This window comes from Heterocephalus glaber, unplaced genomic scaffold (genome assembly GCF_053883595.1).
Source record: "Heterocephalus glaber isolate CG9 unplaced genomic scaffold, H.glaber_assembly_v1.0 deba00001556, whole genome shotgun sequence".
Lineage (NCBI taxonomy): Eukaryota > Metazoa > Chordata > Mammalia > Rodentia > Bathyergidae > Heterocephalus > Heterocephalus glaber.
This window is the reverse complement of record NW_028258347.1, coordinates 1,574,162-1,601,856: the sequence shown is the minus strand read 5'-3', so window position 1 is coordinate 1,601,856 and position 27,695 is coordinate 1,574,162. Positions and strand designations below refer to the sequence as shown.

The window sequence follows — 27,695 nt, the reverse complement described above, 5'->3', positions numbered from 1 at the left end:
CAGGGAGCGAGATGACTGATGGCGCAAGCAGCAGGGCTAGGGAGTGACAAGGAAGCTGCCACTTGGGAAGAAGTGCCCCACTTAGACTCTGAGCAGCGTGAAGTGTTGCAGAAGGGAAGATAAGACCGGAAAGTCTGCCTTTCGAAATACAAGTCTGGTACACAGAAATCTCAGAACTCAGGATTCGAGAATAAAGATCATATTTGAATATGAAAAGGCAATGATGCGTGAGGAACCTTTTTCCCCCAATCTCAAATGTAAATTTAATCCATTACTAGTCTAAACCATCTCTTCAAGGAGTTCAAGGGAGCGGCAGCACAGAATTCTAAATCCTTTGCTTTCAAGGCGCACCCTCGCCATCTGGTGGTAGAAATTATAAACACAGTCTCGCCTTGTGGTTGAGCCTGAACCCAGAGCCTCTGCATTGAGCTGTATTCGCAGCCTCTCTCCCTCCACCACCAGGGCCTTTTTCAGACGGGTTCTCACTGCGCTCTGCTCCGTGGGCTGGGCTCAGACTTGCAGTCCTCCTACCTCAGCACTCCCTGGTGCTTGGATTGCAAGTGCGCATCATCATGCTGGGCTACAGTGTTACTCTTAATCATTCAAAAGCTAAAATTATCCCATTCTGCTCATTAATCCCATTTCTATCAATATGTTATAGGGACAGGCTGTCTAGTTCTTCAATTTTATCTTATTTTCTACGCTCTTTACTTTCTACTCTGGCTACTAAAGCATTCAAATTATATCCATGGCAAAAGTAGTACAGTACTAGTGAAAATATAAACCTTCACTTCATAATGCACTCATTGCATAATCCAATATATACTCCAAGAAAGTTATTTAAGTAGCTATGAATTTAAAAGTATTATTAAAGCTCACACTGCCAAATGCATTGCTTTAACAATAATTCAGATTGCTTAGTTTTTAGATACATTCTTTGGACAGACTGGTCAATGGAACAGGACATCTATAACTACACCCCACTAATAATCCAGTGTGTTATAAATATGAATTCATATCAGTGGGAAGAAAACATTAACTACTAAATAAAAACTGTGGGACAAAGGAGCAATCATGTAAAAAAGAAAGGTTGGATCTGCACTTAATGCCATATTATAAATTCCAGATAGATCATTACAGTGTAAAGGTAAAGTTATAACGCTATTTACAAGAGGTCATGGGAATATTTTTTAATTTGGGCAAACAGAGGGCCTTTAAAAAAACACAGCAAAGTATGTAATTAGCTGTTCCTCCAAAGAAGACACATAAATGGCCAATGACCAAAGGAAAAGATGTGCAAGACCACGTCATTAGAAAATGCAAATCAAAACAACTTCACAGCCAACATGCTGGCACACGCCTGTAACTCAGCACTTTGAGAGAGTCTGAGGCAGGAAGAATGCTGCAAGTTCAAGGCCAGTCTGGGCTACATAGAGAGTTCAAGCCCAGCTTCAACTACATGGCTAGACCCTGTCTCAAAACAAAACAAACAAACAGAAAAACAATCACTTCACACTCGCTACAATGATTATAATAAAACAGACAAGAGAACTGGAAACACATGTCCACACAAAAACATGCATGTTCAGAGTAGCCATCAAACACAAAAGCCATAAAAGTGGCTATTACAACTCAGACAAGTCCAATATCTGTCAACTGAACAGATACACAAAACATGGTATCTCTATTTATTGAAACATCATTAACCATAAAAAGGAAGAAACTGGGCCAGGGATTTAGCTCAATGGTTCTGCTGCCTGCCCCACAATCCCAAGGTCATGAGTTCAATCCCCAGTATCAAAAAAAAAGGAAGAAATTATTGATTCATGCCATGTGATGGATGAACTCTGAAAACATCAAACTAAGTTAAAGAGCCAAAAACAAAAGTCCATATATTTTATATTCCATTTTCATAAAACAGCCATACTAAGCAAATCCACAGACATGTAAATTAGTGGTTGTTAAAGGGCTCAAGGGAGAAGAAAATATAGGGGACTATTGCTAATTACTATAGGGTTTCTTTGGGGAGTTATAAAAACATTCTGGAATTAGATAATGGTAATGGTTGCACAAATTCAAAAATATACTAAAACCCACTGAGTTTTATACTATACAAGGGTTGATTCTATTCCAAGTAAACTATATCTCCATCTATAAAACAATAAATCAAGGGCCCAGTCACCATTCCACCGCTCCCAGGGCAGAGGAAGGGAGCTGCACGGGCGCCAGCAGCACAACCCCAACCCCCACACCCATCGAAAAGAGAAGACACGTAAATAAGCCTCAAAAACAGACTTCTAGATCACCTACAGCAACCCCAAAGGGAAACAAGATGGAACACTCTGATACTCAACCATCTGGACTCCCTGAACTGGTAAGAAAAGGGGATCTGGAAAAAATGAAATCAGAAACAATTTATCACATAACAGCAGAGATTGTGCCCATAGTGCAAGACATGATTAATAAATCTAGAGAGGACACAGATAAAAAATTAGGGGAGCTGAGGAACATGATGGAATCCCAACATAGGAAACAAATGGAATCCATAGAACAGATACAAACAGATTTCCAGGAGATTAAAATCTCCATTGAAAGTCTACGCAGCAGAATGAACCAATGTGAGGACAGAATTTCAGATATAGAAGAAAAGATGGCAATTAGTGACCAGGAAAAGAAAAATTGCTTTAAAATTATAAGGGACCATGAGAAATCAATCCAGCAGCTGCTAGACAATGCAAAGAAGAATAACATAAGACTGATTGGAGTCAATGAAGAAACAGGACAGGGCAGATGACATAAAAAACTGTTCACAGAAGTGATGGCAGAAAACTTCCCAAGCAGGGGAAAAGAACTTGACACACAGATAAGTGAGGCATATAGGCTCCAAATAGCCTTGATCAAAAATAATCTACACATAGGCATATAATTGTTAAGATTCCACAAACTCAACAGAAGAACAAAGTTCTACAAGCAGTTAGAAAAAAACAAATCACATACAAAGGAAAGCCCATCAGAATCACAGCAGACTTCTCAGTGCAAACCCTCAAGGCAAGAAGAGCTTGGAGTGATGTATTTCAACCCTAAAGGAAAACAGCCTCCTACCCAGATTCATGTACCCTGCAAAACTATCTTTCAAAATGGATGGAGAAATAAGATACTTTCATGACAAAGAGCACCTTAGAAACTTCGTGAATACCAAACCAGCACTCCAAAGAATTTTACACAATAGCCTAGGAACAGACATTGAGAATCACAACCCCAGGAAGCAAAGCAGAATGAACCCATCTGGCAAGACAAGAAATTAAATGTAAAGGGGGAGAACCCAACAAAAAGAAAAAGTCATGGCAATGACAAGTCAATACGTTTCAGTTATAACCATCAATGCTAATGGTCTCAATTCACCAATCAAAAGAAATAGACTGGCAGAATGGGTCAAGAAGCAAAATCCAACAATATGCTGCATATAAGAAACACACTTCATTCAAAAGGAAACTCATAGACTGAAAGTTAAAGGGTGGAAAACAATACTCCATGAGACAGGAACCCGAAAAAAAGCAGGAGTAGCTATCCTCTTGGCAGATCAAGTAGATTTCAAACCAACACTGATTAAGAGAGATGAAGAAGGACACTACATCCTTGTAAAGGGAACAATCCAACAGGAAGAGATGACAATCATAAATGTCTATGCGCCAAACACTAGTGCACCCAACTATATAAAACAAATACTAACGGACATGAAAAGTCATATATGCACTAATACAATTGTAGTGGGGGACCTCAACACCCCACTGTCACAAACAGATAGATCAACTAGACAAAAAATAAGTAATGAAATACTAGAACTCAATCGACCTCTTGAACAAATGAACTTAACAAATGTTTACAGAGTGTTCCACCCCAAAAATTCAGAATACACATTCTTCTCAGCTGCACATGGGTCATTCACAAAAATAGACCACATACTCACACACAGAACATGTTTAAGTAAGTGCAAAGGAAGTAAAGTTATCCCCTGTACATTATCAGATCATAGTGCGATGAAATTGGAGATCCATAGCAAAAGAAACTTGAAAAATTTCATAAACAAGTGGAAATTGAAAAACACACTTCTGAATAACCAAGGGGTCACAGAGGAAATTAAAGAAGAAATCAGACAGTTCCTTCAATTAAATGACAATGACAATACAACATATCGGAATCTATGGGACACAATGAAAGCAGTCTTATGAGGGAAATTCATAGCAGTGAATACACATATTAGGAAAACAGAATGAGCCCAATTAAACAACCTGATGCTGCACCTCAAGCTTCTAGAAAAAGAAGAGCAGGACAACCCCAGAGCTCATACAAGGGAGGAAATTATAAAGATCAGAGGAGAAATCAATGCAATGGAAACTAAGAGAATGATACAAAAAATCAATGAAGCCAAGAGTTGGTTCTTTGAAAGAATCAACAAAATTGACAAACCCTTAGCCAACCTTGTCAGAAAAAGGAAAGAAAAGGCCCAAATACATGCAATTAAGAATGAAAAGGGTGAAATTACAACAGACCCAGCAGAAATCCAGAGGATCATCAATACCTACTTCCAGAACCTATACACCAATAAGATGGACAACACAGAAGAAATGGACAGATTCCTAGATACATATGAATTACCAAAGTTGAACAAAGAAGACCTAAAAATTCTGAACAACCCAATATCAAACAATGAAATTGAAAATGTAATTAAAAACTTATCAACTAAGAAAAGCCCGGGCCCTGATGGCTTCACTGCTGAATTCTACAAGACCTTCAGAGAGGAACTGCTGCCACTATTGTTTAAACTCTTCAGTGAAATTGAAAGGGAAGCAATACTCCCAAATTCATTCCTGGAAGCAAGTATCACCTTGATCCCCAAAACAGAGAAAGACCCAACTGAAAAAGAGAACTATAGGCCAATCTCACTAATGAACATAGATGCAAAAATCCTTAATAAGATAATGGCAAACAATGCAGAAGATCATCAAGAAGATCATACACCCTGATCAAGTGGGATTCATCCCAGGGATGCAGGGATGGTTCAACATATGCAAATCAATCAGTGTAATACACTATATCAATAGAGTCAAGGACAAAAACCATATGATTATATCCATAGATGCAGAAAAAGCATTTGACAAAATCCAACATGCATGTATGATAAAAACCCTACAAAAAATTGGAATAGATGGTCTCTACCTCAAACTGATAGAAGCCATCTATGAAAAACCAACAGCCAACATCATACTAAATGGTCAAAAACTGAAATCCTTCACACTCAAATCAGGAACAAGACAAGGATGTCCACTATCACTACTCTTGTTCAATATAGTTCTGGAAACATTAGCCACAGCAATTAGACAAGAGAAAGAAATAAAAGGAATAAAGACAGGTAATGAAGAAGTCAAATTGTCATTATTTGCAGATGACATGATACTCTATATAGAAGACCCCCAAGAACTCCACCAAAAGTCTTCTAGACTTAATAACCAAATTCAGTCAAGTAGCTGGTTATAAGGTCAACACACAAAAATCAATAGCTTTCCTCTACACCAATGACTGACTCACTGAGAGAGAAATAGGGCAAATAATTCCTTTCACAATAGCATCCAAAAAACTGAAATACCTAGGAATCATCGTAACAAAAGAAATCAAAGACCGCTTCTTTGAAAACTATGGCACTCTGAAAACAGAGATTGAAGATGATATCAGAAAATGGACAGACATCCCCTGCTCCTGGGTAGGAAGGATTAATAGAGTGAAAATGGCCATACTTCCAAAACTGCTATAGAGATTTAATGCAATTCCAATTGAGATCCCAGCAGCATACTTCATAGACCTCAAAACAATCCAAAAATTCATTTGGAACAAGAAGAGACCCTGAAAAGCAAAAGCAATTCTAGGTAACAGAGACATGGCAAGGGGTATCACAATCCCCAACCTGCAACTCTACTACAAAGCTACTGTGATAAAAACAGCATGGTACTGGCAAAGAAACAGACTTGAGGACCAGTGGAACAGATTAGAAGATGCAGAAACAATGCCAGACACACTCAGCCATCTCATCTTTGACAAAGGAGCCAAACACCCTCACTGGAGGAAAGATAGCCTCTTTAATAAATGGTGCTGGAAAAATTGGGCTTCAACTTGCCAAAGATTAAAACTAGACCTGCATCTCTCAACATGCACTAAACTAAAATCAAAATGGATTAAAGATCTCAATATTAAAATAGAAACTCTGAACCAGTTGGAACAGAGGTTAGGTAGAACCCTTAAAGACATCGGTGTAGGAAAAGATTTTATGAACAAAACCTCAGTTGCCCGTGAACTAGCACAAACAATCAACAAATGGGATCTCTTCTTATTAAAAGGCTTCTGCACAGCAAGAGAAACCACCAGCAGTGTGAAGAGACAACCCACAATGTGGGAAAAAATCTTCACCTGCTCTTCCTCAGACAAGTGTCTACTAGCTCAAATCTATAAAGAACTTAAAAAGATCAGACCTCCCAAAATTAAAGACCCAATCAAAAAAATGGGCATCTGAAATGAACAGACATTTCTCAGATAAAGAAGTAGAAATAGCAAATAAATACTTGAAAAAATGTTCAACATCACTGGTCATTTGAGAGATGCAAATGAAAACAACGCTGAGATTCCACTTCACTCCAGAAAGAATGGCTGCTATCATGAAATCAACCAATAACAAATGCTGGTGGGGCTGTGGGGAAAGAGGAACCCTGCTCCACTGCTGGTGGGAGTGTAGACTGATGCAACCACTGTGGAAATCAGTATGGAGATACCTCAGAGAACTAGGACTTGAAGTCCCATTTGACCCCACTATTCCACTGCTGGGGATCTTCCCCAAAGAATTAAAAGAATCATACCACAGTGATATATGTGCACCCATGTTCATAGCGGCACAGTTTGTAATAACTAAAAGTTGGAAACAGCCCAAATGCCCATCAACTGGAGACTGGGTAAAGAAAATGTCTTTTTTTAATAAAATGGAGTACTACTCAGCCATAAAAAATGAGAAATTAGAGACATTTATAGCTAAGTGGATGTACATTGAGGCGATACTCTTAAGTGAAATAAATAGGTCACACATGTGTAAATACCGAGTAGTTTCTCTGGTGTGAGAAACTGAAAGTGTAAATAAAGACTAAATGTATAATAGGTAATGTGAAATAGGAAGAAAAGGGGCAAAGGGAAAGGAAGTGGGAGGGCTAGGGGAAAGGATAGAAGGGAATGGGATTAATATGAGAAAATGGAAAAATAGGAACAAAATCTTTGTAAATAGGGAGGAATGGAGGGGTTGAAGGGAGGGCTGGGCAAGGGTGAAAAATAAGAACCAAGAGAGACTATGTAAAGGTGCAAATTTCCAATGATGAATGTCATTATATTGTATACCTAAAATGTACCAATGATTAGAATGAATAATCGATAATGTAAAATAGGAAGAAAAGGTCCAAAGGGGTAGGGGTAGTGGGAGGGGCAGGGGAAAGGAAAGAAGGGAAAGGAAAAATGATGAGAAATGGAAAAAATGGAAATAAAGTCTTTGTAAATAGGGAAGGGTGGAGGGCGTGAAGGGAGGGTTAGGAATGGGGAAAAAATAAGAACCAAGATGCATTATGTAAAGGTACAATTCCCAATGAGAAATGTAATTGTGTTGTATACCTACAACGTACCAGTAAAAGAATTTAATCCAAAAAAAAAAAAAAGAAATCGAGGTCACTGGTGGAGAAATCCTTTTAAAAAGACAGTGTTGAATAACATCCTCTCTAGAGAATAAAATGTGAAATTGTACAATTAAAAAAATAAATAAATAAATAACTGGGAGCAGGGGAGGAGCTGGAGGCGCTGTTCGCCAAGACCCAGTACCCCGACGTGTACGCGAGCGAGGAAGCGGTGCTCAGGATCTACCTGCCGAAGTCCCAGGTTCAGGTTTGGTTCAAGAACCGCAGGGCCAGGTGCAGACAGCAGCAACAGCAGCAACAGCAGCAGCAGCAGCTGCTGCCGCCCGGGGCACAGGCCAAGGCTCGTCGTGCCAAGAGGAAGGCAGGTGGCTCTCCTCGGCCCTCCACACATGTGCATCCTGACCCTCTGGGCGTCTCAGATTCCTACAGTCCCCTCCGCCAGGCCCCTCCGGCTCCCCCATCACAGCAGTGGCCACAGTGTCCATGTGGTGTCCAGCCTCGGAGTCCCCTTTGCCTGAGGCCCAGCATGCTGGGCTGGCCTCGGGCCAGTCTCTGACTTCAGGCCCCTATGCCATGACCTATGGCCCTGCCTCAGCTTTCTGCTCCTCACCCTCAGCTTTCGGCTCTCCAAGCTCCTATTTCAGTGGGTTGGACCCCTACCTTTCTCCCATGGTGTCCCAGCTGGGGGGCCCAGCGCTCAGCCCCTTGTCTGGGCCCCTCAGTGGACCCCTCCCTTTCCCAATCCCCCACCTCCCTGTCAGGCCAGAGCTACAGCGCCTACAGCCCCGTAGACAGCTTGGAATTCAAGGACAGCATGGCCCTTGGAAATTCAACCCCATGGACCCCCCTGGACTACAAGGATCAGAGTGCCTGGAAGTTTCAGATCTTGTAGAAGACGCTGTCTCCACTGCTCTCCTGGCCTCCTTGCAGCTTAGATTATGGTTCAGTGGGACAAAGTCCACCCCGTTGTCCCCAGGGCAGGGCTCCGCCTCTCCCCAGCTGCACATAGGACTTAGGAAAGCTCTCAGCCCAGTGCTGGCTCCCTGTGAACACTGGAGCCCCAATGCTGTGCCCAACTTCTGAATCCGGGGAGAATGCTGACCTGGGACAGTGTTTAAGTCAGAATCTCTGTGCCCTTGAACAAATAGGGAAGCTCTGTCCCTTATCTCCCAGTGTGGATGCTTCTGTAGCCAGTGTTGTGGTCCTTCTAGAGATTCTGATGGTGACTTCAAGAGGTTCCATCTTGGGCCAATTATACAGGTGCATTTAAACATTCCTTTGGAAGCAGGGTGTGGTGGTTCATCCCTATAATTTCAACACTTGGGAGGCTAAGGCAGGAGGGTTGCTGTGGGTTCGAGGCCAACTTGGGCTACATAGTGAGTTCAAGGGCAGCCTGAACTGCATAGTGAGATCCTGACTCGGAAAAAAAAAATCATTTGAAATTTTACAGATTTCAGGTTTACCTGACAGGTTTAGGGGGCTGTCTGATACTGTCCACATGTCCATGACATGTATGTATATGTACGTTTCCTCCTTAGTCTCTTTTTAAAGTTGTTTGGTCATTCCCTGACCCATTAGCACTTTGGGAACAGGCATCGTTGGTAGAGGAATGGAAGGCAAGTTGTCGGGTCGTCTCTACTATTTTTCCTTTGTTTTAGGATTTTCTAAAGGCAAATTTCACCCAAACACTGGTGGAATTGGGTAGTTGCATGGGGTACCCCAAGTACAGTTATACTGAAAATAGTCAGGCAGGCAGACTTCTCATCTGAAATGCAGAGGGGGGAATGGATTTGGAAGCAGCCCTGCCCTTTAATGATACCTTCCCTCTCATAGATTGATTTTGTTTTCAGCTTTGATTGTGGGATTGGAAAATTGAACTCAGCACTGGGAGAATTTGAAGGAGGGTAGAAGTAATATAAAAAAAAGGTTTTTTTGGAGACACGGTCTTGCAATGTAGCCCAGGCTGGCCTGGAACTCGTGATGATGCCCCTGCCTCAGCCTCCTGAATATGGGGATGATAGGTGTGCACCACCACACCTGCCAGGGTAGAAGTACCCTGACTCTCTCAGAAGTTTCGTGCTTGGCCCTGGCCTCCTCTGGCTGTCTTCTTTTGTTTTGGTGTTGAGGAAGCCAAGAGCCTCTCGGACACAGCTTTCTCTGGGCAGGATGTGGGATGTGAAAAGGAGAAGGCAGAGGGCCCGGCGTGGTGGGAGATGGTTGATAACTGGCTCTCAGGGACGAGGAAAGCCCTGACTGGTGTTTGCCAGTTTCCAGGGCTGATTTCAAGCTACTGACGGGAGGTCAATGAACTTGGAGTTGGGCAGTGTCTGCTCACAAGCCAGAGGAGCTTCCTGGGCTCCCAGGGGAGGAGGAAGCCGAGAGAGCTGGGAGGAATCAGGTTTTTTCCAACCCTAGAGTAGGAGAGGTGCTCACAATGCAGACCCCCTAAGGGGCACTCTGCTCACTGGAGTCCACAAAGACACGGTCGTTTCTTTACCACACAACTTGTCCATCTCTTAGGGGTGCTGGAACAAGGAGCCCAGCACTGGCCCAGAGTCAACGGCAGAACAGAACGTAGGACAGAGGAGCAAAGTATAATGGGACAACACAAAACCAGGTGTGGTGATGCACGCCTGTAATCCCAGCACAGGAGAGGCTCAGGCAGGAGTCAAGCAGGGCGAGGTCGAGTCCCATCCAGGGGCCTCACAACCCTTCTCCTGAGCTGACCCCTTGGGTGCAGACATCTCAGCTGTCCAGGGGCCACAAAAGATCCTGGTTCCTAAAGCCACAAAGGCCGGCAAAGCTGGGGACCTAAGGAAGAGGCAGCAGCCTCCCTCGCTCTGCGCCAGAGCCTCCATCCTGTCCTTTGCCACTTGCTGGCACCCAGGGCCTTTCCCTGACCACCTGCAGTGAAACCGATTAAAAACACTGAGTCTCATTGAAAAAAAACAAAACTGGGGCCGGGTATTTGCAATCTAAAGTAAACATAATTTTAAGATGGCTCCTACAATCCCCACCACGCGGTGGCCACACCTTTTCGCCCACTCCTTGAGAGCAGGCAGGGTCTGTGAGTGAGATGGGACATCGTTCCCATGAGTAGGTCCCATTATGCAACACAGTAGGATGGTCTTGCAGATATGATTCATGCACCTTCTTGGTTCACTCTAAATTAATCCAAGGGAGATGGTCGCCAATGATAGCCCTTTAAAAGAGAGTCTATATGTCAGAAACAGAAGTCAGAGACCTCAAGCAGTGCAGACACTTTCCTGTTAGCTCTGAAGACACAAACTGCCAGGTCACAGGAGAGCCACAGGGCAGGGACCACACACTGCAAGACAACACATTTCCTCAGGAGCCAGGGAGCTGGGAGGAAGACACTGAGCACAAACGAGGTGACGACCCCAGGCACAATCTTGATGTCAGCCTGGTGAACCCCTAGCGCAGGGTCCAGCTAAGCTGCAACCCAATCTTCCCGAGAAAATGGTAAGATAATAAATTTGTATTGTGCTAAGCCACTGCCTTTGCAGTCATTTTTTACACACCAATAGAAAACCAGTATACAATCGATTCCACAAGTTTGTCTTCCATAATATAAATGGAGAAGCTTACGACACATTTAAATAAAGACAGAAAGCTCAACTGAATACATGGAAAAGGTTATGGACAGAAAATTTGAAAAAAAAAATGTAAAAGTTCTTAATCATATACAGAAATGCTCAAGTTGGCTCAATTATGCTATAAAAATGATTAAAATTGTAATAGGATATCACTTTTCCCAATCAAATTGGTAAAGATCAGAGTTTTATACAATTGTACTGGCTAAAGAGTTATCAAGTAGGAACCCTAATAATTGCTGATAAAAGTATTCTGATATATGTTGTTTAATAGGCATTGTGACTATGCATATAAAAACTTAAAACTGCATATATGTATCATTTAACCAAGTGATTGTATTTCTGGGAATTAAAATAGTCTATCCTACAGATTTACTCTTATGAAAAATTATAAATACACACAAAATTATTGATTATAAGTCTTTGAAACAGCAAAAACAAGGTAATACTTTAAGGGTCTATCCATAGGGACTAAATAAATATGACGTATCCACTAAAAATTGAAACAAACCTTATTTTGAACTGGTAAGGAAAAATCAACATATGCTGTTCAATAGAAAAGAAAGAGACTAGAATAGTACCTATACATGGGGTGATCAAAACATACATTGAGGGCTGGGGATATAGCTCAGTGGCACCCTGCCTGCCTGGCAAGCTCAAGGTCCTGAGTTCGATTCCCAGTACCAAAAGAAACACACATTGAATGCTCAAATTTTTTAAAAGCCTTATTACAGTAAAAGATACATTGCCAAGAATGACAAAATAAGTGTGTTCAAAACAAGGGGGAGTATTTTGAGTATTTGGGGGGAAACTGATAGCAATGTGTTCCTTTGTTGTAATAATTTTTGTATTTAAACATATATCATATTTTTATCACCTCAATTTTTGATCAACTGTCTATGATAATTTCTGTCAAATAAAAACATCATTGTGTGTCATCATCCACCTTATTCACTGAATATGGCACTGTGAGACTCCTGGCTCTTCCCCAAAGTCAAAATGTCTGTGCAAAGGAAACATTTTGAATCAATTCAGAATCTTGAGCCAGTAATGACAGTACAACTAAAGACACTCATGAAAAAGAATATAATATGCTACCACCTTAAGGGAATTTATTTCTATATATAGCCATGTATATATAATTTATAAATATACATACATATTCTTATATTTAGAGAATATCTACAAAAACACACTTTTTAAAAGTCATTTTTTAAAAAGACACCTCATCTTTCAAAGCCCATGTCATATTCTTTTTTCTTTTCATTTTATGAAAAAATGAAATGCTTTCATAATAAAATAATGAAAGAATAACAATAGCTATTACACTATGTATCATTATCTTCAAAATACTCAGTACAAGGCATAAACCAGAAAGATTCTTACAAAAAAGAAACAAAGACATACTAACACAAACTTTCTTGGCTATATGAGAACATGTCATTATTTATCTTCAAGTACACTGATTGATCATTCTGTCAATGAAAGATGAAGATGCTGCATTAGTCATGTTAAATACAATATTACATCTTTTGCTTATTCATCAAATGTACCTAGTATTTACTGAATGTGCATAATTCACTGAGTAGTACCAAATGCACATGCATCTTTATTGCCTTTTTGTTTTATCTGATAATCTAAAAAGCACATGGAGAATAAAAGTTAAGAGGTCATTTGCTTCGAAGTTAATACTATTTTTCCTCCTACGGCAATCATCAGAGTTTTACCTTTTCTAGTTCCTTGGTTTCTTAACAATACTTGGATTCCCTCTTAAAAATATTTTCCCTTGCCACTTGCCTCGCAAGCACAAGGACCCAAGTTCGATCCCCGGTACCAAAAACAAAAAAATATTTTCCCTTTACATCTTTTTATTTCCCTCATATTCATGCTACTTTCTCTCATTACATATCTAAGATAACAACTTTTAAAAAGATTCTTGAGAATCATGGTACAGTCGTGAGATGGGGAGAAGTGCACAATACTCCCCAACAGGTACTTTTTATTTTTGCGAATGGCCAAGGGACTGCCTTCACCAAAACTACCCAACTTCAGTAGCAAAATACAGAGTAAAACTTCATGCACTGGAGGTAGGGCAGAGGAGTAAACACAGGAGTTTGCCTTAATAACTCAGTGCTAGACTGGTGAAATCTAACAACAGGCAGACCCTAACAGCCCCCATCTACAGGCGGGTGCCAGGGAACGGAGCTTCTAGAACAGCTCCAGTGGCAGGCCAGACAGGCAAGGACCAGTCTATCGGCCTTCTGTTCCTACCACAGTCTCCTGTGGCTGCCTGTCATGGTCCCGGCCATCAGTCCACCCCAGCAGTAAGCAGCACACAGTAGTGTGGGCCTGGGACCTACCCCAGTGCTGGGTTGGTCTTGGCAGGCTGCGAGCTTGGGTGCGACACAAAGTTGCAGTTCTGGTGGCCACAGGACTGCCTACCCAATTCCTCCCACAAATGCAAGCACGGGAAGAGTCACTGCCTGCTTGGGGAGGAAAATGGAAAGAGTACCAAGTCATGACACCAGAACCTGGAGTTAGTCCCTCCATGGTACTTACTCACAGAGACAGGAGCAGAACCAGGCAGCACGGCATGGTGCCTATCACAGGTCCCTGACTGTGGGTGAGGTCTCTGGGTCCACCTGTTGCAGAGAGACCTACAGGCAGAGACTAGCCCTTGTAGGTACTCCCGCAGTTTACAATGACCACATTAACTAGATTTGGAACAAAACTGAGTTTGGGTCACCCTCTGGGGCTGGCTGAAACAGTGAGGAGAAAAAAAAGAAAATGACTATGAAAAGAAAAAGAAATATTAGTGAAAGATCTTCAAACTGAAAGAGACAATAATGAATAAGAAGAAAATAAGGTATAAAACTCGCTGGTGAGAGTAATTATGCAGACAAAATCAGAATGCTTTAATATTATAAACATGGCACATCAATCATTCATATCTTTAGTATTAAGATCAAAAAAGTCAAAATAATAATAACTACATTAATAGGTTAAGGGATGAGAAATACAAGAAGATGTAAAATGAGAAATCAAAACTTTAAAATGTGAGGAGAAAATTTCAAAATGTGGGCCTGAACAGAATGCAAGTGTAAAGTTTATTAAAACATTTTGTCTTTCTCAGTTTCTCATCCTTATGATCATGATGTGTAGCTATTGTTTCAAAATAGCTTGTTATAATCAAAAAATGTTTTTGAAAGCTTTATGATGACCACAAAGCAAAAGTCCATAATAAACAAACCAAAAATTGTAAGGAATCAAAACACTCAAATTAAATCATTTAACCATAAAGGAAGACCACAGGAGAGAGAGAAGTACACACGGCATGCATGTATGGAAATATCACACTAGGCCCCATTAATATATACAATTAATACATGTTGATTAAAAAATGTACTGTACATATTGATAACTGTAGTTAATAACAATGTATTATATATTTGAAAACTGCTTAAAAAGTAGACTTTAAGTCTTCTCACAAAAATAAATATGTGAAGTAATAAATACGCTAAATATCTTGATTTACCCATTCCACTATATATATATGAAAACATCATGTTGGACACTATAAATATACAATTTTTACTTGGCAATCTAAAAACATAAGTAAATGAGAGAGAGAGAGGGAGAGAGAGAAATAATAAAACTATAAACTCAAGCTACAAAATGATTGATACAAAATAATCTTACCTACCAATAATTACTTAAAATGAAGTTTAAGTATTCCATTAATATGGGTATTCCATATTAATGGGTTTAAGTATTCCAATTAAAAGACACAGTTTATCTGAATGGACTTATAAAGAACAAGATCCAACTCTATGTTGCTTACAAGAAACTCACTTTATACTATTTCTATTGTTTAGAAATGACAGATACACTTCTGTGTGAATAAGTACAAAGTCATGGACTTATAGGAAAATAAATCAAAATTGTATTTAGAGAATGATTATAAAATTTAAATAGAAATATTTGGAATAACCAAAACAGCTTTTAGAAGAAACGAAGTTAGAGTTCTAACATTACTTGAAGACAGCAAAAGTCTACAGTAACCAAAATAGTGTGGTACTGGCATAATGATGGATCAATGAAAGAAAGTGGAGGGAGACTCTATATACACCCCCTCAAACATAGATCATTAACTTTTGACAATATGGCAAAGGCAACAAAGTAGAGAAAGGATCACCTTTTCAATAAATGGTGCTGGAACAATTGGATTATTCACACGCAAATTTGTTTTAAAAGGATGCTTAAAGCTTACCCTTTTTTATCATACAAAAAAATTAATCAAAAAATGGATCATAGATCTAAATGTAAAATCTAAAAGTATAAAACTTCTTACAAGCAAATACAGGAGAATATTGCTTTTTCTGTGATTTGGGCTAAAGTTCTAAAACTGCTAGAAAAAATGAGAGTACAACATCTTCTAGACTTGGGGGCAGGGGGTGGTTTCTTAGATAAGACACAGAAAGCCCTACTCATAATAACAAAGAAGACATCAAAAGTTTTTGCTCATCAAAAAATACTGTTCAAAATGTATAATTGATATTGTGTAATAGAAAGAAAAGGTCTAAAGGAGTAGGGGAAGTGGGAGGGGTAGGGGAAAGGAAAGAAGGGAAAAGGGAAAAGAGAAAAGAAGGGAAAAGAAAAAATATGAGAAAAAGAAAAAAATGGGAACAAAGTCTATGTAAATAGGGAGGGGTGGGCAGGGGAATCGGGAAAAAATAAGAACCAAGATACATCATGTAAAGGTACAAGATCCAAATGATGAATGTAACTGTACTGTATACCTAAAATGTACCAATAAACTTAATAGGAAAAAAATACTGCTAAACTGTTTAACCAAGTTATATTTTAAGAAATTTCAAGGGAAGATATTGTCAGTGCATTCAGCTTAATAAGGAATATAAAGCACATTGAAAGTCCAGTAATTTAAAATAAACATAAAATGTACCCCAAAATTAATATTCACAGTTCACAAAAGAAAATATGTGAGAATGGCTAATAAACATAGGAAGAAATGTCTTATGTCTTTACTCAAGAAATACAAATCAAGACTGCTATGAGATACTTCACAATCAGGCTTCAATTTAACACAATAAAAAGTGTTACCCTGTTTTATTTCACTTCTTTATTCTGGGAAATCTGTCTGATAACACTTCCATATCAAACATAAAATAGTGTAAACCTATCATAGCTAAAGTCTTCAACATCACATTAGCATTTACATAAAACAAAGAGGTTTACATTATATTTAGGTAATTTACTCTCACCTAAACATCTATAAGAACAGCACATTTACCTCAAGATTAAGCAAATATTTACCTGTCTGAAGCGGTGTCACTGACAGTTTGGTGCCTCACTCCTGACCCATCTTTAATAGACTCCTGTCTTGTGAGCCCATGAGAGCGACTCCTCTCCACTGCAGGTACAGATAAATCACCTGGGCGTCCTTGGAACTGGGCCTGCTCATGGAGCTTTGCTTTCTTCTCCTGAGGCGCTTCTTCATTTCTCACTCCTCCGGGAACCTTTTGATCAGGCTGCTGTGGTGTATTAGATCCACTATTATAGAACCATGCTCCAGATTTAGTGAGGATTTCTTGTTGTTTTCGGCACAAATTACATACCCACATAACCTGTGCGTGAAGACAAAGGGAAAAGAAATTGTGTTCTTAAAAGTTAAAAACAATCGAAAAAGACAGTAATTCAAGCCAAAAGAAATTATATGGTTGTCCTTCTGAAGTTAAAATGCAAATCGGATTAACTGCTACTATAAATTAAGTGATTTAGCCTTTCTTTTGATTTTGTCAGAATAATTAGTACACATACCAAACCAGAGTATCAAATTACTAGTTGTTTATTTGTATCCTTTATTGTTCATTTATTAGAAGTATGGTGTTGTATATAGAAAATGGATTTTGAAGCTAAATACTTGAGTCCAAGATTACAAATTGTTCAACCTTCAAGCAAGGTACTGAACCTTCTTATCTACAAAACTTCATTTCCTCAACAACAAAAACAAAAGTGAGGGGCATAAAATTGGTAACTTATTTTCCCATACTGTTTTGAAGATTAAAAGTAATTATGCAACATATCTAGCAAAATACCTGTTATATGTTAGACTTCCAGTAAATATTAGGATAATCTTTATCACCAATCATATTAAGTATTTTTTGAGGGAACTTTTATTTCTTTTAAGTGGATCTTAATGGCTAAAATAAAGCTAGGAATATTGTGGCTTTCAATAAAAATCTGTTAACTGCTCATAATTTATAGTAATATACTTGATTTTTTTTTTGATTTTTTTTTTACACTTGATTTTTAAAGTGCTGAGAAACAACTTAAAATTTACTATCTCAACTATTTTTAACTGCACACTTTAGTAATGTTAAATATACTCATACTATTGCAAAACAGATCTCCAACACATCTCTTGCAAAACTGAAAGCTATACTTAATTAAAAACCAGCAGTCCTTTCCTTGTACACCCAACCCCTGGCAATAACCATTCTATTCTTGTTATGTTTTTCAATCTTATAATTAATATCTATGTAACCAGAAAACTTCATGCTCTACAAAATATTTTTCAGTTAATCAGAAAAAAATTAAATATTAACTAATAAATAAAAGGAGTTCATATATCAAGTGAGTCTGATGTTTTATTTTAAATACTGGATCTTATCCAGCACGTCATGTTACTAAACATTTTTTTCACAGATAAATTATAACAATAATGATAATCATTGTAAAAGTTTTCAACTGAAACACTAATTTTTATAAAATATCCTTAATTGTTTGCATAATTTTCCATTATCTTAGTTCATATTGTTTGTATAGTTCATATTCTACAACACTGAACTTGATCTTTTTTATTACTCTTTCTTTTGTTGAATTGTACATACATTTCTTTTTTTTCTCCAAGTAAATTTTAAGCTACAGGGGACAAAGAATATATCCTTTACTAGCATTGTAAGATCTTATAAGTCATAGAACACTATGAACTACTTTTTTTTATCAGTACATAATTGTAGTATATAATGACCACACTCCTTGTGGAGAACTGATACATGTACATGACAATCTCTTTTTTTTTTTCTTTTTTTATTTTTTTCCTTAAATTCTTTTTTTTTTTCTTTTGGTACCGGGGATCAAACTCCGGTCCTTCCGATTGCAAGGCAGGCGGCGGAATTACTGAGTTAAATCCCCTGCCCTTCCTTAAATTCTTTTTTTTCCCCATTAAGTTTAATGGTACATTTTAGGTATAAAATACAGTTACACTCATCACTGGGATCTTGTACCATTACATAAGTATCTTGGTTCTTATTTTTTTTTCCCCCTTCCCCTGCCCTCTCTTTACCCCCTCCACCCTTCCCTATTTGCAAGACTTTGTTTCCATTTTTTTCCTTTTCACATATTTCTTCTTTTCCCTTTTTTCCTTTCCCCTACCCCTCCCACTTCCCCTACTCCTTTAGACCTTTTCTTCCTGTGACACAATATCAATTATATATTGTTTAAATTACAATATCAAGATCTAGGAGATATTACCACATATTGTACAGAATTTAAAAGGATATAGAAAGCATATTACAAAAATCTTTTTTGAAATAAATTTGAAAATGTGGTTAAGTTTTTTGTTGGGTTTTTTTTTTTTTGGTACCGGGGATCAAACTCTGGACCTTGTGCTTTTCAAGGCAGGCAGCAGAACCACTGAGCTAAATCCCTGTCCCTTGAAATAAATTTGACAACTTCTAAGAAATAACTTGGAAGACAAATTAATGAAACTAACTTTGGAGGAAATATAAAATTTGAATAGCATCTATTAAAGAAAGTATATTCCTACCTTGAAAACCTACCTATATGACAACAGCAGGCTCATATACATTTTTTACTGATAAATTATATCAAACATTTAAAGCAGAAAAAAGAAGGAACACCTCTCCCCTCATTTTAGGAACTCAACATTGTGCTAATCCTAAAACTGGATAAAGATAATAGAAGAAAAAAGTATGAACATAGATAGAAATTTGTTTAACAAAACAAACTATTAGAAGTCAGATCTGGCAGGATGTAGAAAGTGGTTTTGTTATACGGATGGCAGTGTTGGTTCAGCATTGGAAGATCCACCCCCAAAAGTCATCATTTAAACAGAGGAAAGGAAAAAGCCATATGATCCTGTCACTAGTTGGAGAAAAAGTATTGGACTAAATTCTACAGCTGTTCATAGTAAAAGCTATCAGGAGACTAGAAGTAGAACAGAACCTTCTCAACAGATTAAAGACATATACTCCATACTTCCAGCGAGAATGCCTTATATGAAAGGAGAAGAGACAATGCTTTCTCCTTAAGGTGGGGAACAAGGGCAGATATGCTTACTCTTTATCTGTATGTCCATTAAACTTTGAAACCTAGGCCCAAACCAAAATAGTCTGGCAATAAAATGACACAATTAGGATAGGATTGGCAAGGTAGAAGCAAAATCTTTATATGTAGATGAAATGATCATCTACGGAGATAATACTAAGAAATCTCTAGGAGACCCTAGAACTTGTATTTGAATTTAGCAGGATCAGAAAACACAAGGTATATATAAAACTTCAGGTCTGTGTATACTTGCTATTAATGAAGAATTGGATATTGAAATGTAAGTTATGTAAGACTTCTTCTAAAGCTACAGAAATCAAGGCAGTGTTGGTGTAAGGAAAGACATATAGATCATTTGACTCAAACAGAGAATCTAGAAAAACCACACATATATGGTCCACTGAGTCTTGAAAGATTATTTAACATTAGCATTTAATAGACTATAAACTCAATTCAAGAGCCGAGGAAGAGATAGTGTCTTCAGCAAATGACACTAGAACACCTGGTGTCCGTATATAAAAAATTAACCTCAACCCTTCATTTCCATACATGAAAATAACTTCAAGGGATCTATGAACCTAAATATGAAACCCTAAAAGTATAAAACTTTAAGAAGAAATTATAAGGGAAAATATTTATGAATTCAGGGTAGGCAAGAACTACCTAGGATACAAAAGACATGATGCATAAAAGGAAAAAATTGATAAATGAGTTTCCATCAATATTTAGAACTTTAAATGACATCATTAAAATGAAAAGTAGTCCTTAAACAGACTGTATTTACAATGCATATAATCTATGACCAGAATATATAAAGAATTCTTAGAGCTCATTAATAGACAACCCAATTACAAAGTAGACATAAGAAGATGATAAATAGCCAGTATAGCACAAGGGAAGGTGTGCAACTCTAGAATCAGAAAAATACTAATCAGTACAATAATAAGATTGAATTATACACTCATTAGGGAGATGAAGTCAAAAGTTTTAAAAGCCTTGTCATGACTTTTGCTTTTTGTTGGATTCTCCCCCTTTGTGTTTAATTTGTCACACCCAATGGATTCATTCTGCTGGGCTTCCTGGGGTTGTGATCCTCATTGTCTTTTCCTAGAGTATTGTCTAAAAATTTTTGGAGTGCCGGTTTGATATTCATGAAGTTCCTGAGGTGCTCTTTGTCATGAAAGTATCTTATTTCTCCATCAGTTTTGAAAGATAGTTTTGCAGGGTACATCAGTCTGGGTTGGAGGCTGTTTTCTTTTAGGGCTTGAAATACATCACTCCAAGCTCTTCTTGCCTTGAGGGTTTGCATTGAGAAGTCTGCTGTGATTCTGATGGGCTTTCCTTTGTTTGTGATTTGTTTCTTTCCTCTCACTGCTTGTAGAATTTTGTTCTTCTGTTGGATTTCTGGAATCCTAACTATTATATGCCTATGTGTAGATTTTTTTGATCAAGGCTAGCTGGAGTCCTATATGCCTCACTTATCTGTATGTCAAGTTCTTTTTCCCTCCTTGGGAAGTTTTCTGCCATCACTTTTGTGAAGAGTTTTTTTATGTCGTCTGCACTCTCTACTATTTCTTCATTGACTCCAATTGCTCTTATGTTATTCTTCTTTGCATCGTCTAGCAGCTGCTGGATTGATTTCTCATGGTCCCTTACTATTTTAAAGCAATTTTTCTTTTCCTGGTCACTAATTGCCATCTTGTCTTCTGTATCTGAAATTCTGTCCTCACACTGGCTCATTCTGCTGTGTAAGCTTTCAATGGAGTTTTTCATCTCCTGGAAATCTGTTTGCATCTGTAATATGGGTTCCATTTGTTTCCTGTGTTGGGATTCCATCATGTTCCTCAGCTCCCCTATTTTTTTATCTGTGTCCTCTCTAGATTTATTAATCACATCTTGCACTATGGGCACAATCTCTGCTGTTATCTGATAAATTGTTTCTGATTTCATTTTTTCCAGATCCCCTTTTGTTGCCAGTTCAGGGAGTCCAGGTGGTTGAGCATCAGATTGTTCAATCTTGTTTCCCTTTGGGGTTGCTGTAGGTGATCTGGAAGTCTATTTTTGAGACTTTTTTACATGTCTTCTTGTTTCGATGGGGGGCAGGGGGGTGTCCTGCTGGTGCCCATGAGGCTCACCTCCTCTGTGCTGGGAGTGGTGGTGGTAACTGCAGCACGGAAGCCTCCTCCTGGGAGCTGGGAGCAGCTCACCTCCTCTGGGCTGGGGGGGGGGGGCAGAATATGGAGGCCTTAAATTCTTTTATTAGTACATTTTAGGTATACATTTACGTTTATCATTGGGTATGTGTCCCTGAACATGATGTATCTTGGTTCTTATTTTTTCCCCATTCCCTGTGCTCCCTTCATGCCCTCCACCCTTTCCTATTTATATAGACTTTGTTTCCATATTTTCCTTTTCACATAATTTTTCCTTTCCCTTCTTTCCTTTCCCCTTTCCCTTCCCCTCTCACTTCCCCAACCCCTTTGGACCTTTTCTTCCTATTTCAAATTATCAATTATTCGTTTTAATCCTTATTTACACTTTCAGTTTCTCACACTAGAGAAACTATTCAGTATTTACCCATGTGTGTCCTATTTATTTCACTTAAGAGTATTGCCTCGATATGCATCCATTTAGCTATAAATGTCTCTAGTTTGTCAGTCTTTATGGCTTAGTACTCCATTTTATTTAAAAAACTGTATCTTCTTTTTCCAGCTTCCAGTTGATGGGCATTTAGGCTGTTTCCAAGCTTTAGCTATTACAAACTGTTCCGCTATAAACATGGGTGCACATATATCACTGTAGTATGATTCTTTGAATTCTTTGGGGAAAGATACCCAGTACAGGAATAGCTGGGTCAAATGGGACCTCCAGTCCTAGTTCTTTGAGGTATCTCCATACTGATTTCCACAGTGGTTGCATCAGTCTGCACTCCCACCAACAATGGAGAAGGGTTCCTTTCTCCCCACACCTCTGCCAGCATTTGTTATTGGTTGATTTCTTGGTAGCAGCCATTCTTTCTGGGGTGAGGTAAATCTTAGTGTTATTTTCATCTGCATCTCCTGAATGACCAGTGATGTTGAACATTTTTTCATATGTTTATTTGCTGCTTTTACTTCTTTGTCTGAGAAATGTCTGTTCATTTCAGATGCCCATTTTTGAATTGGGTCTTTAAATTTGGGGGTCTGATTTTAATTTCTTTATATATTCTAGATAGTAGTTCTTTGTCTGAGGTACAGCTGCTAAAAAATTTTCCACATTGTAGGCTGTCTCTTAGCTCTGTTGGTGGTTTCTCTTGCAGTGCAGAAGCTTTTTAATAAGATGAGATCACAGTTGTTCATTCTTTGTGCTAGTTCCCATGCTACTGAGGTTTTGTTCATAAAGTCTTTTCCTATGCCAGTGTCTTCAAGAGTTCTACCTAATTTATCTTCCAGCATGTTTAGTGTTTCTGTCTTAATATTTAGATCTTTAATCCACTTTTATCGTAGTTTAGTGCATGGTGATTGGTGGTCTAGTTTTAATCTTTGGCAAGTTGAAATCCAGTTTTTCCAACATCATTTATTAAATAGACTATCTTTCCTCCAGTGAGGGTGGTTGGCTCCTTGGTCAAAGATGAGGTGGCTGAGTATGTCTGGAGTTGTTTCTGTATCTTCTAATCTATTCCACTGGTCCTCAGGTCTTTATTTTTTGCCAGTACCATGCTGTTTTTTTTTCCCTGCCATGTCTCTGTTGCCTAGATTGCTTTTGCTATTCTAGGTCTCTTCTGGTTCCAAATGAATTTTTGGATTGTTTTCTCTAGTTCTGTGAAATATACTGTTGGAATTTCAATCGGCATTGCATTACATCTATATAGCATTTTTGAAAGTATGGCCATTTTCACTATATTGGTTCTTTCTACCCAGGAGCAAGGGATCTCTTTCCATTTTCTTATGTCCTCTTCGATCTCTTTTTTCAAAGTGCTGTAGTTTTCAGTATGACACATCTTAATTCTATTATTTTGTCTCCTTCCCTCCCCTCCATCTCTTGGTATGCCATTCCCACAGGCAAAAGATCTATCTAGATATTTCCTGTTTTGCTCTTTATTTGTATTTTCAGTTTCTCATAAGAGAATTCACATGATACTTAAGTGTGTGTAAAACACCAACATTTGAGTCTGAGAACCACTGTTATATGGCAGAGTTGCTCAGCTAAATATGTTGAATGGGTACAACTGTGCTCCTCAGAGTGGTTAGGTAAGGCTGAAGGAGCGGATGAGCAACCTCCTCAGTTTACACAGTGTAAAGTACTGATTATACAAATAGTATCATTTCTGTCTGACACAAAATGAGAAAAGGCTGGGAAGCAAAATGAGCTACATTTTCCTCATCTATTAACATCCAGTGGATATTAATACAAGATAAGCAAGCATCGGGTCTGAAAGATGTTTGATTCCTATTAAAGACTCTGTGTGTTAATATGCTTCACAAACTCTCTGGACTATTCATATTGAGCATCCTTTTTCTGACTAAATCATCCTAAACTGCTATCCCCTAGTGTCTTTAAATTCTAACATGCAAGGTACCTTTCTTTTGTGCAAGCAGTATAGCACCATTAAGAAAAAGGATCTCTAATGGCCCAATTCATCACCATATAGTGCCATTCCACAAACATCCTTGGTGGGGTTGAAAGGGAGGAAAAAAATTTGGAATACCTTTTTAAAAATACAAAAATAGTAAGCATTAATGTAGGCCAGGTATGGTGGTACATGCCTATAATCACAGCACTTGGGAGGCTGAGGCATTAGGATCACCATGAGTTTGAGGCCAGACTGGGCTATGTAGTGAGTTCAAGGTCAGCCTGAACTACATAGCCAGACCCTGCCTCAAAACACCAAAAAAAAAGTTATAATGAATAGTAAAAAGGCAAAAACCAAAAATTATGTTAGGTGCCACCAATAATTTAAAGGAATCTAGAAGTCTATAAAATCTGTGATTTTTGGCTAAATGGCAATAAAAATAGTAAAGTAATTCAAAGAAGGGAAGAATTACAGGTGAATAATTACGGTTGCTAATGAGACCACAGGCCAGAGCTCATATGATCTAGTTACCTTTGCACAGAAAAAGACTTTACTAGACTCCATTCCTGTTACCTGCTTGTTTATAAATGTATTTGTCAGAGAATAAAGTGGAAGAGTGTAAATTCATCAGTGTAACCCTGTCGCAAAACACGTGGAAGATTCTGGCTAGATATTGGGTGAGCTCAGGCTGTCTTCCTGTTAGAAACTACGTTTCCCAACTTCTGTGCAGTTGGCATGGCCATGGCTACATGACTCCATCTAGCCAATGGGTAACAAGTGGAACACAGAGTGCCACTTCCATGGCCTATAAAACTCTCATATGCTATCAGCATGTTCAAGAACTTAGAGAAACAGGGACCACAGAGAGAAGGGGCCTGGCAGCCTGCATGGGGACTTAGCAGAGAGCCCTCTGCTTATCAGCCACACCAGCACAGATGTCACAGGGGTGAGAAATAAACTATGTTGAGCCACAAAGATCTGACCTCATCTTTTAGAGTTGATAGCATAACCCTAACTAATGAATCTTTTTAAATTATGTGTTCTGTGAATGTGTTTCACAAGCACAATGCTTGTGTGTGCAGAAGTATGCATTCCTAGAACAGGGACACTGAAGACCTTCAGGGCCATTCAGTGACTCACAAAGCTCTCTTGTGCACATGCCCTCCTAACTCCACTTTCCACAGTGTAATGTGGGATAGCTTGAAATTGGCCACGATGAAGATATTTAGACTACGGAGATAAGAAAACACTACAAACCAGAACTTTTCCAACAGAGAGCTGGTTGTTAGCATTTACAGGCATATCATTGAGTATTATCTATTATATTCTACTGAAAGAGTAATACCATAGTCATAGATGAACTTGAGTGTTGCTGTAATTTATCATAAAATTAATTCAGACAATAAAACTCCAATTCATTCACAGACAGGCAAATAACTATTATCACCAACTCATTAATTATCTATGGATTCATACAATATTTACTAAATGCCTACTATGTGCCAAACATCATGCTAAAATCTGATGGACACAGCACGACAGACATCAATTTTCCTGTGCTGTTCCGAGTGTAGTGGAGAAGATAATAAGCAGATAATTATATAAAAACTGTTCATGTTATACTCATAGATGCTGCGAATGGAATGGATTCACACCATAATCCCCTGATGCCTTCTCCTCTGGCTGTGTTTGGAGAACAGGAATGCAAAGGAAACCCACGAGAGGCTGGGAGTGCAAAGGGGCTCAGCCCCAGTGTCCCCTGCTTCCACAGTCCCTCTGGGTGTCTGTCTCTCGGAAGGCAGTGTCCAGGGGCACTTAGGGGCCCAGCCTTGACACCCTTTCCCTAGCACACCATGGTGGAGTTTGAAAGTCAACGCACTGGTCCATATCCTAGAGAGGACTAAGGTTTCCAAACAGGTTACTCCAGCAATTAAGAGATCATGATGATCTCTATATAAGAGGCTTCTGGATCACAGAACAAAAATTAGAAACTTGCTTCCTCTGATATTCTTAAGACAAGAGAAAGACTTTTCCAGGTTCCCCATGAACCTGAAGCACCACATCTCTAACTACAGCCATATTTGTGGGCTGATGCAGGAAAGTCTGGAGGCAGCAACAGCAGAGAAGAAGCTGTAACCTTCAGCATCTCCAAATTGCAGGTGTTACAGACTCTTCTCTGTTGGCTATTGCTGTGGCTTTAAAAATGACTCACAGGCCGTACCAAGGTTGCGAGTCATGCAGAACACACCGAATCAGCCCACACCCTGGCAGCAATCCACTGGACACCCCCCGCCCTCCTCTGGCCTCTTCTCTGTACAGCCACCTGGTTCCACAATACAAAGACGCAGAGGACACCAGACCACCAGACCACTGTACTGGGTAAGTTGGAGTCATCTTCACCTCTCATCAGGACCGGGACTATCTTCAGGGAAAGGGCAGCTGGAACCTGCAATACAACTCTGTGGAGTTCAACCTACAGGGAGCTCGACTTGGGACTTGCAGCCAGAAATCTGCCTGAATCTCACGAGTCTGCGACTAGCTTGCTGAGACTCATTGACTTATATCTGCACACTGCTACCCACATTGTCTATTGTGACAGCAGAGACATACCCTGAAAGAGGTCCTTCATCTTCATTGTTATTTTTTATCCCCAAAATTATTATTATTAGTTTGGGTTTTTTTCTCTTTTCTTTTCTTTTGCTCCTCTTATCTTTAATTTTTTTTCCTACTCTTTGCAAATATTTGTTTTTCCATTTTTTTTCTTTCCTTTTCTTCTTTCTTTTCTCTTTCCTTTCTCTCTCTCTTACACTCACTCTCTTGCTCTCCCACATTGTTCATCTTCCCTTTTTCTCCCTGTTTTGGTCCTCATTCAGAGTTCTTCTTTATTTTCCTATTATTCTCCTTTTCCTTCTCACCTGTGTCCTCTGACCACACTGCTAACCTTCCCCTATCCTTCTTCCCATCTGTCCCTCCCTCCCCAACCCCTTCTAACTCCCATCCCAAAGGGTAAAGTTGTTATATTGAAGAGTTTATTCACTATATGTTGGGTTGGTCCTCGATCTTGATTTAATTCACACAGCTAAAGGTGATAGATTAATAACTGCCACAAAATGTCATTTTCGAAGATGTACTTGATGCAATGGTGTTGCTGATTGTATCACTTGGGCTAAGGTGTTGTTATTGATCTAGTCAATGAACCTTCCTAGTATAAGGAAAATGAGATAGCCTTAGAGTCATTAGAGTCAAAACTTAAAAGACCAGCTATATCTGGAAGACACATCTGAGAAGCAATCATTCCATAAGGGTTCTAATTACAAGCAACAAAGATACCTACAATAAGCAATTTCAAACTATCAACCCAGGAGTTAAACCAAGGTCAGTACCAAAAACAAAAATGAGAAGACATTTAAGCAAGGCACAAACTCAGACTTCCACCCCAACAAG

The 27,695-nt window shown here is 38.9% G+C and overlaps 1 protein-coding gene and 1 pseudogene across 42 annotated transcripts in view; one reads left to right on the top strand and one right to left on the bottom strand.

Moving 5' to 3' along the window:
- Rims2 (regulating synaptic membrane exocytosis 2) overlaps positions 1–27,695 on the bottom strand; it is a 536,290-nt gene that overhangs the window by 354,828 nt on the left and 153,767 nt on the right. For all 42 annotated transcript variants that reach the window (XM_021262784.2, XM_021262794.2, XM_021262785.2 and 39 more), the window contains one exon: positions 16,664–16,974. In XM_021262784.2, the coding sequence (XP_021118443.1) occupies positions 16,664–16,974 (311 nt within the window). The remainder of the gene's footprint in view (positions 1–16,663; positions 16,975–27,695) is intronic.
- Positions 1,293–8,685, top strand: LOC106009844 (cone-rod homeobox protein pseudogene; annotated as a pseudogene).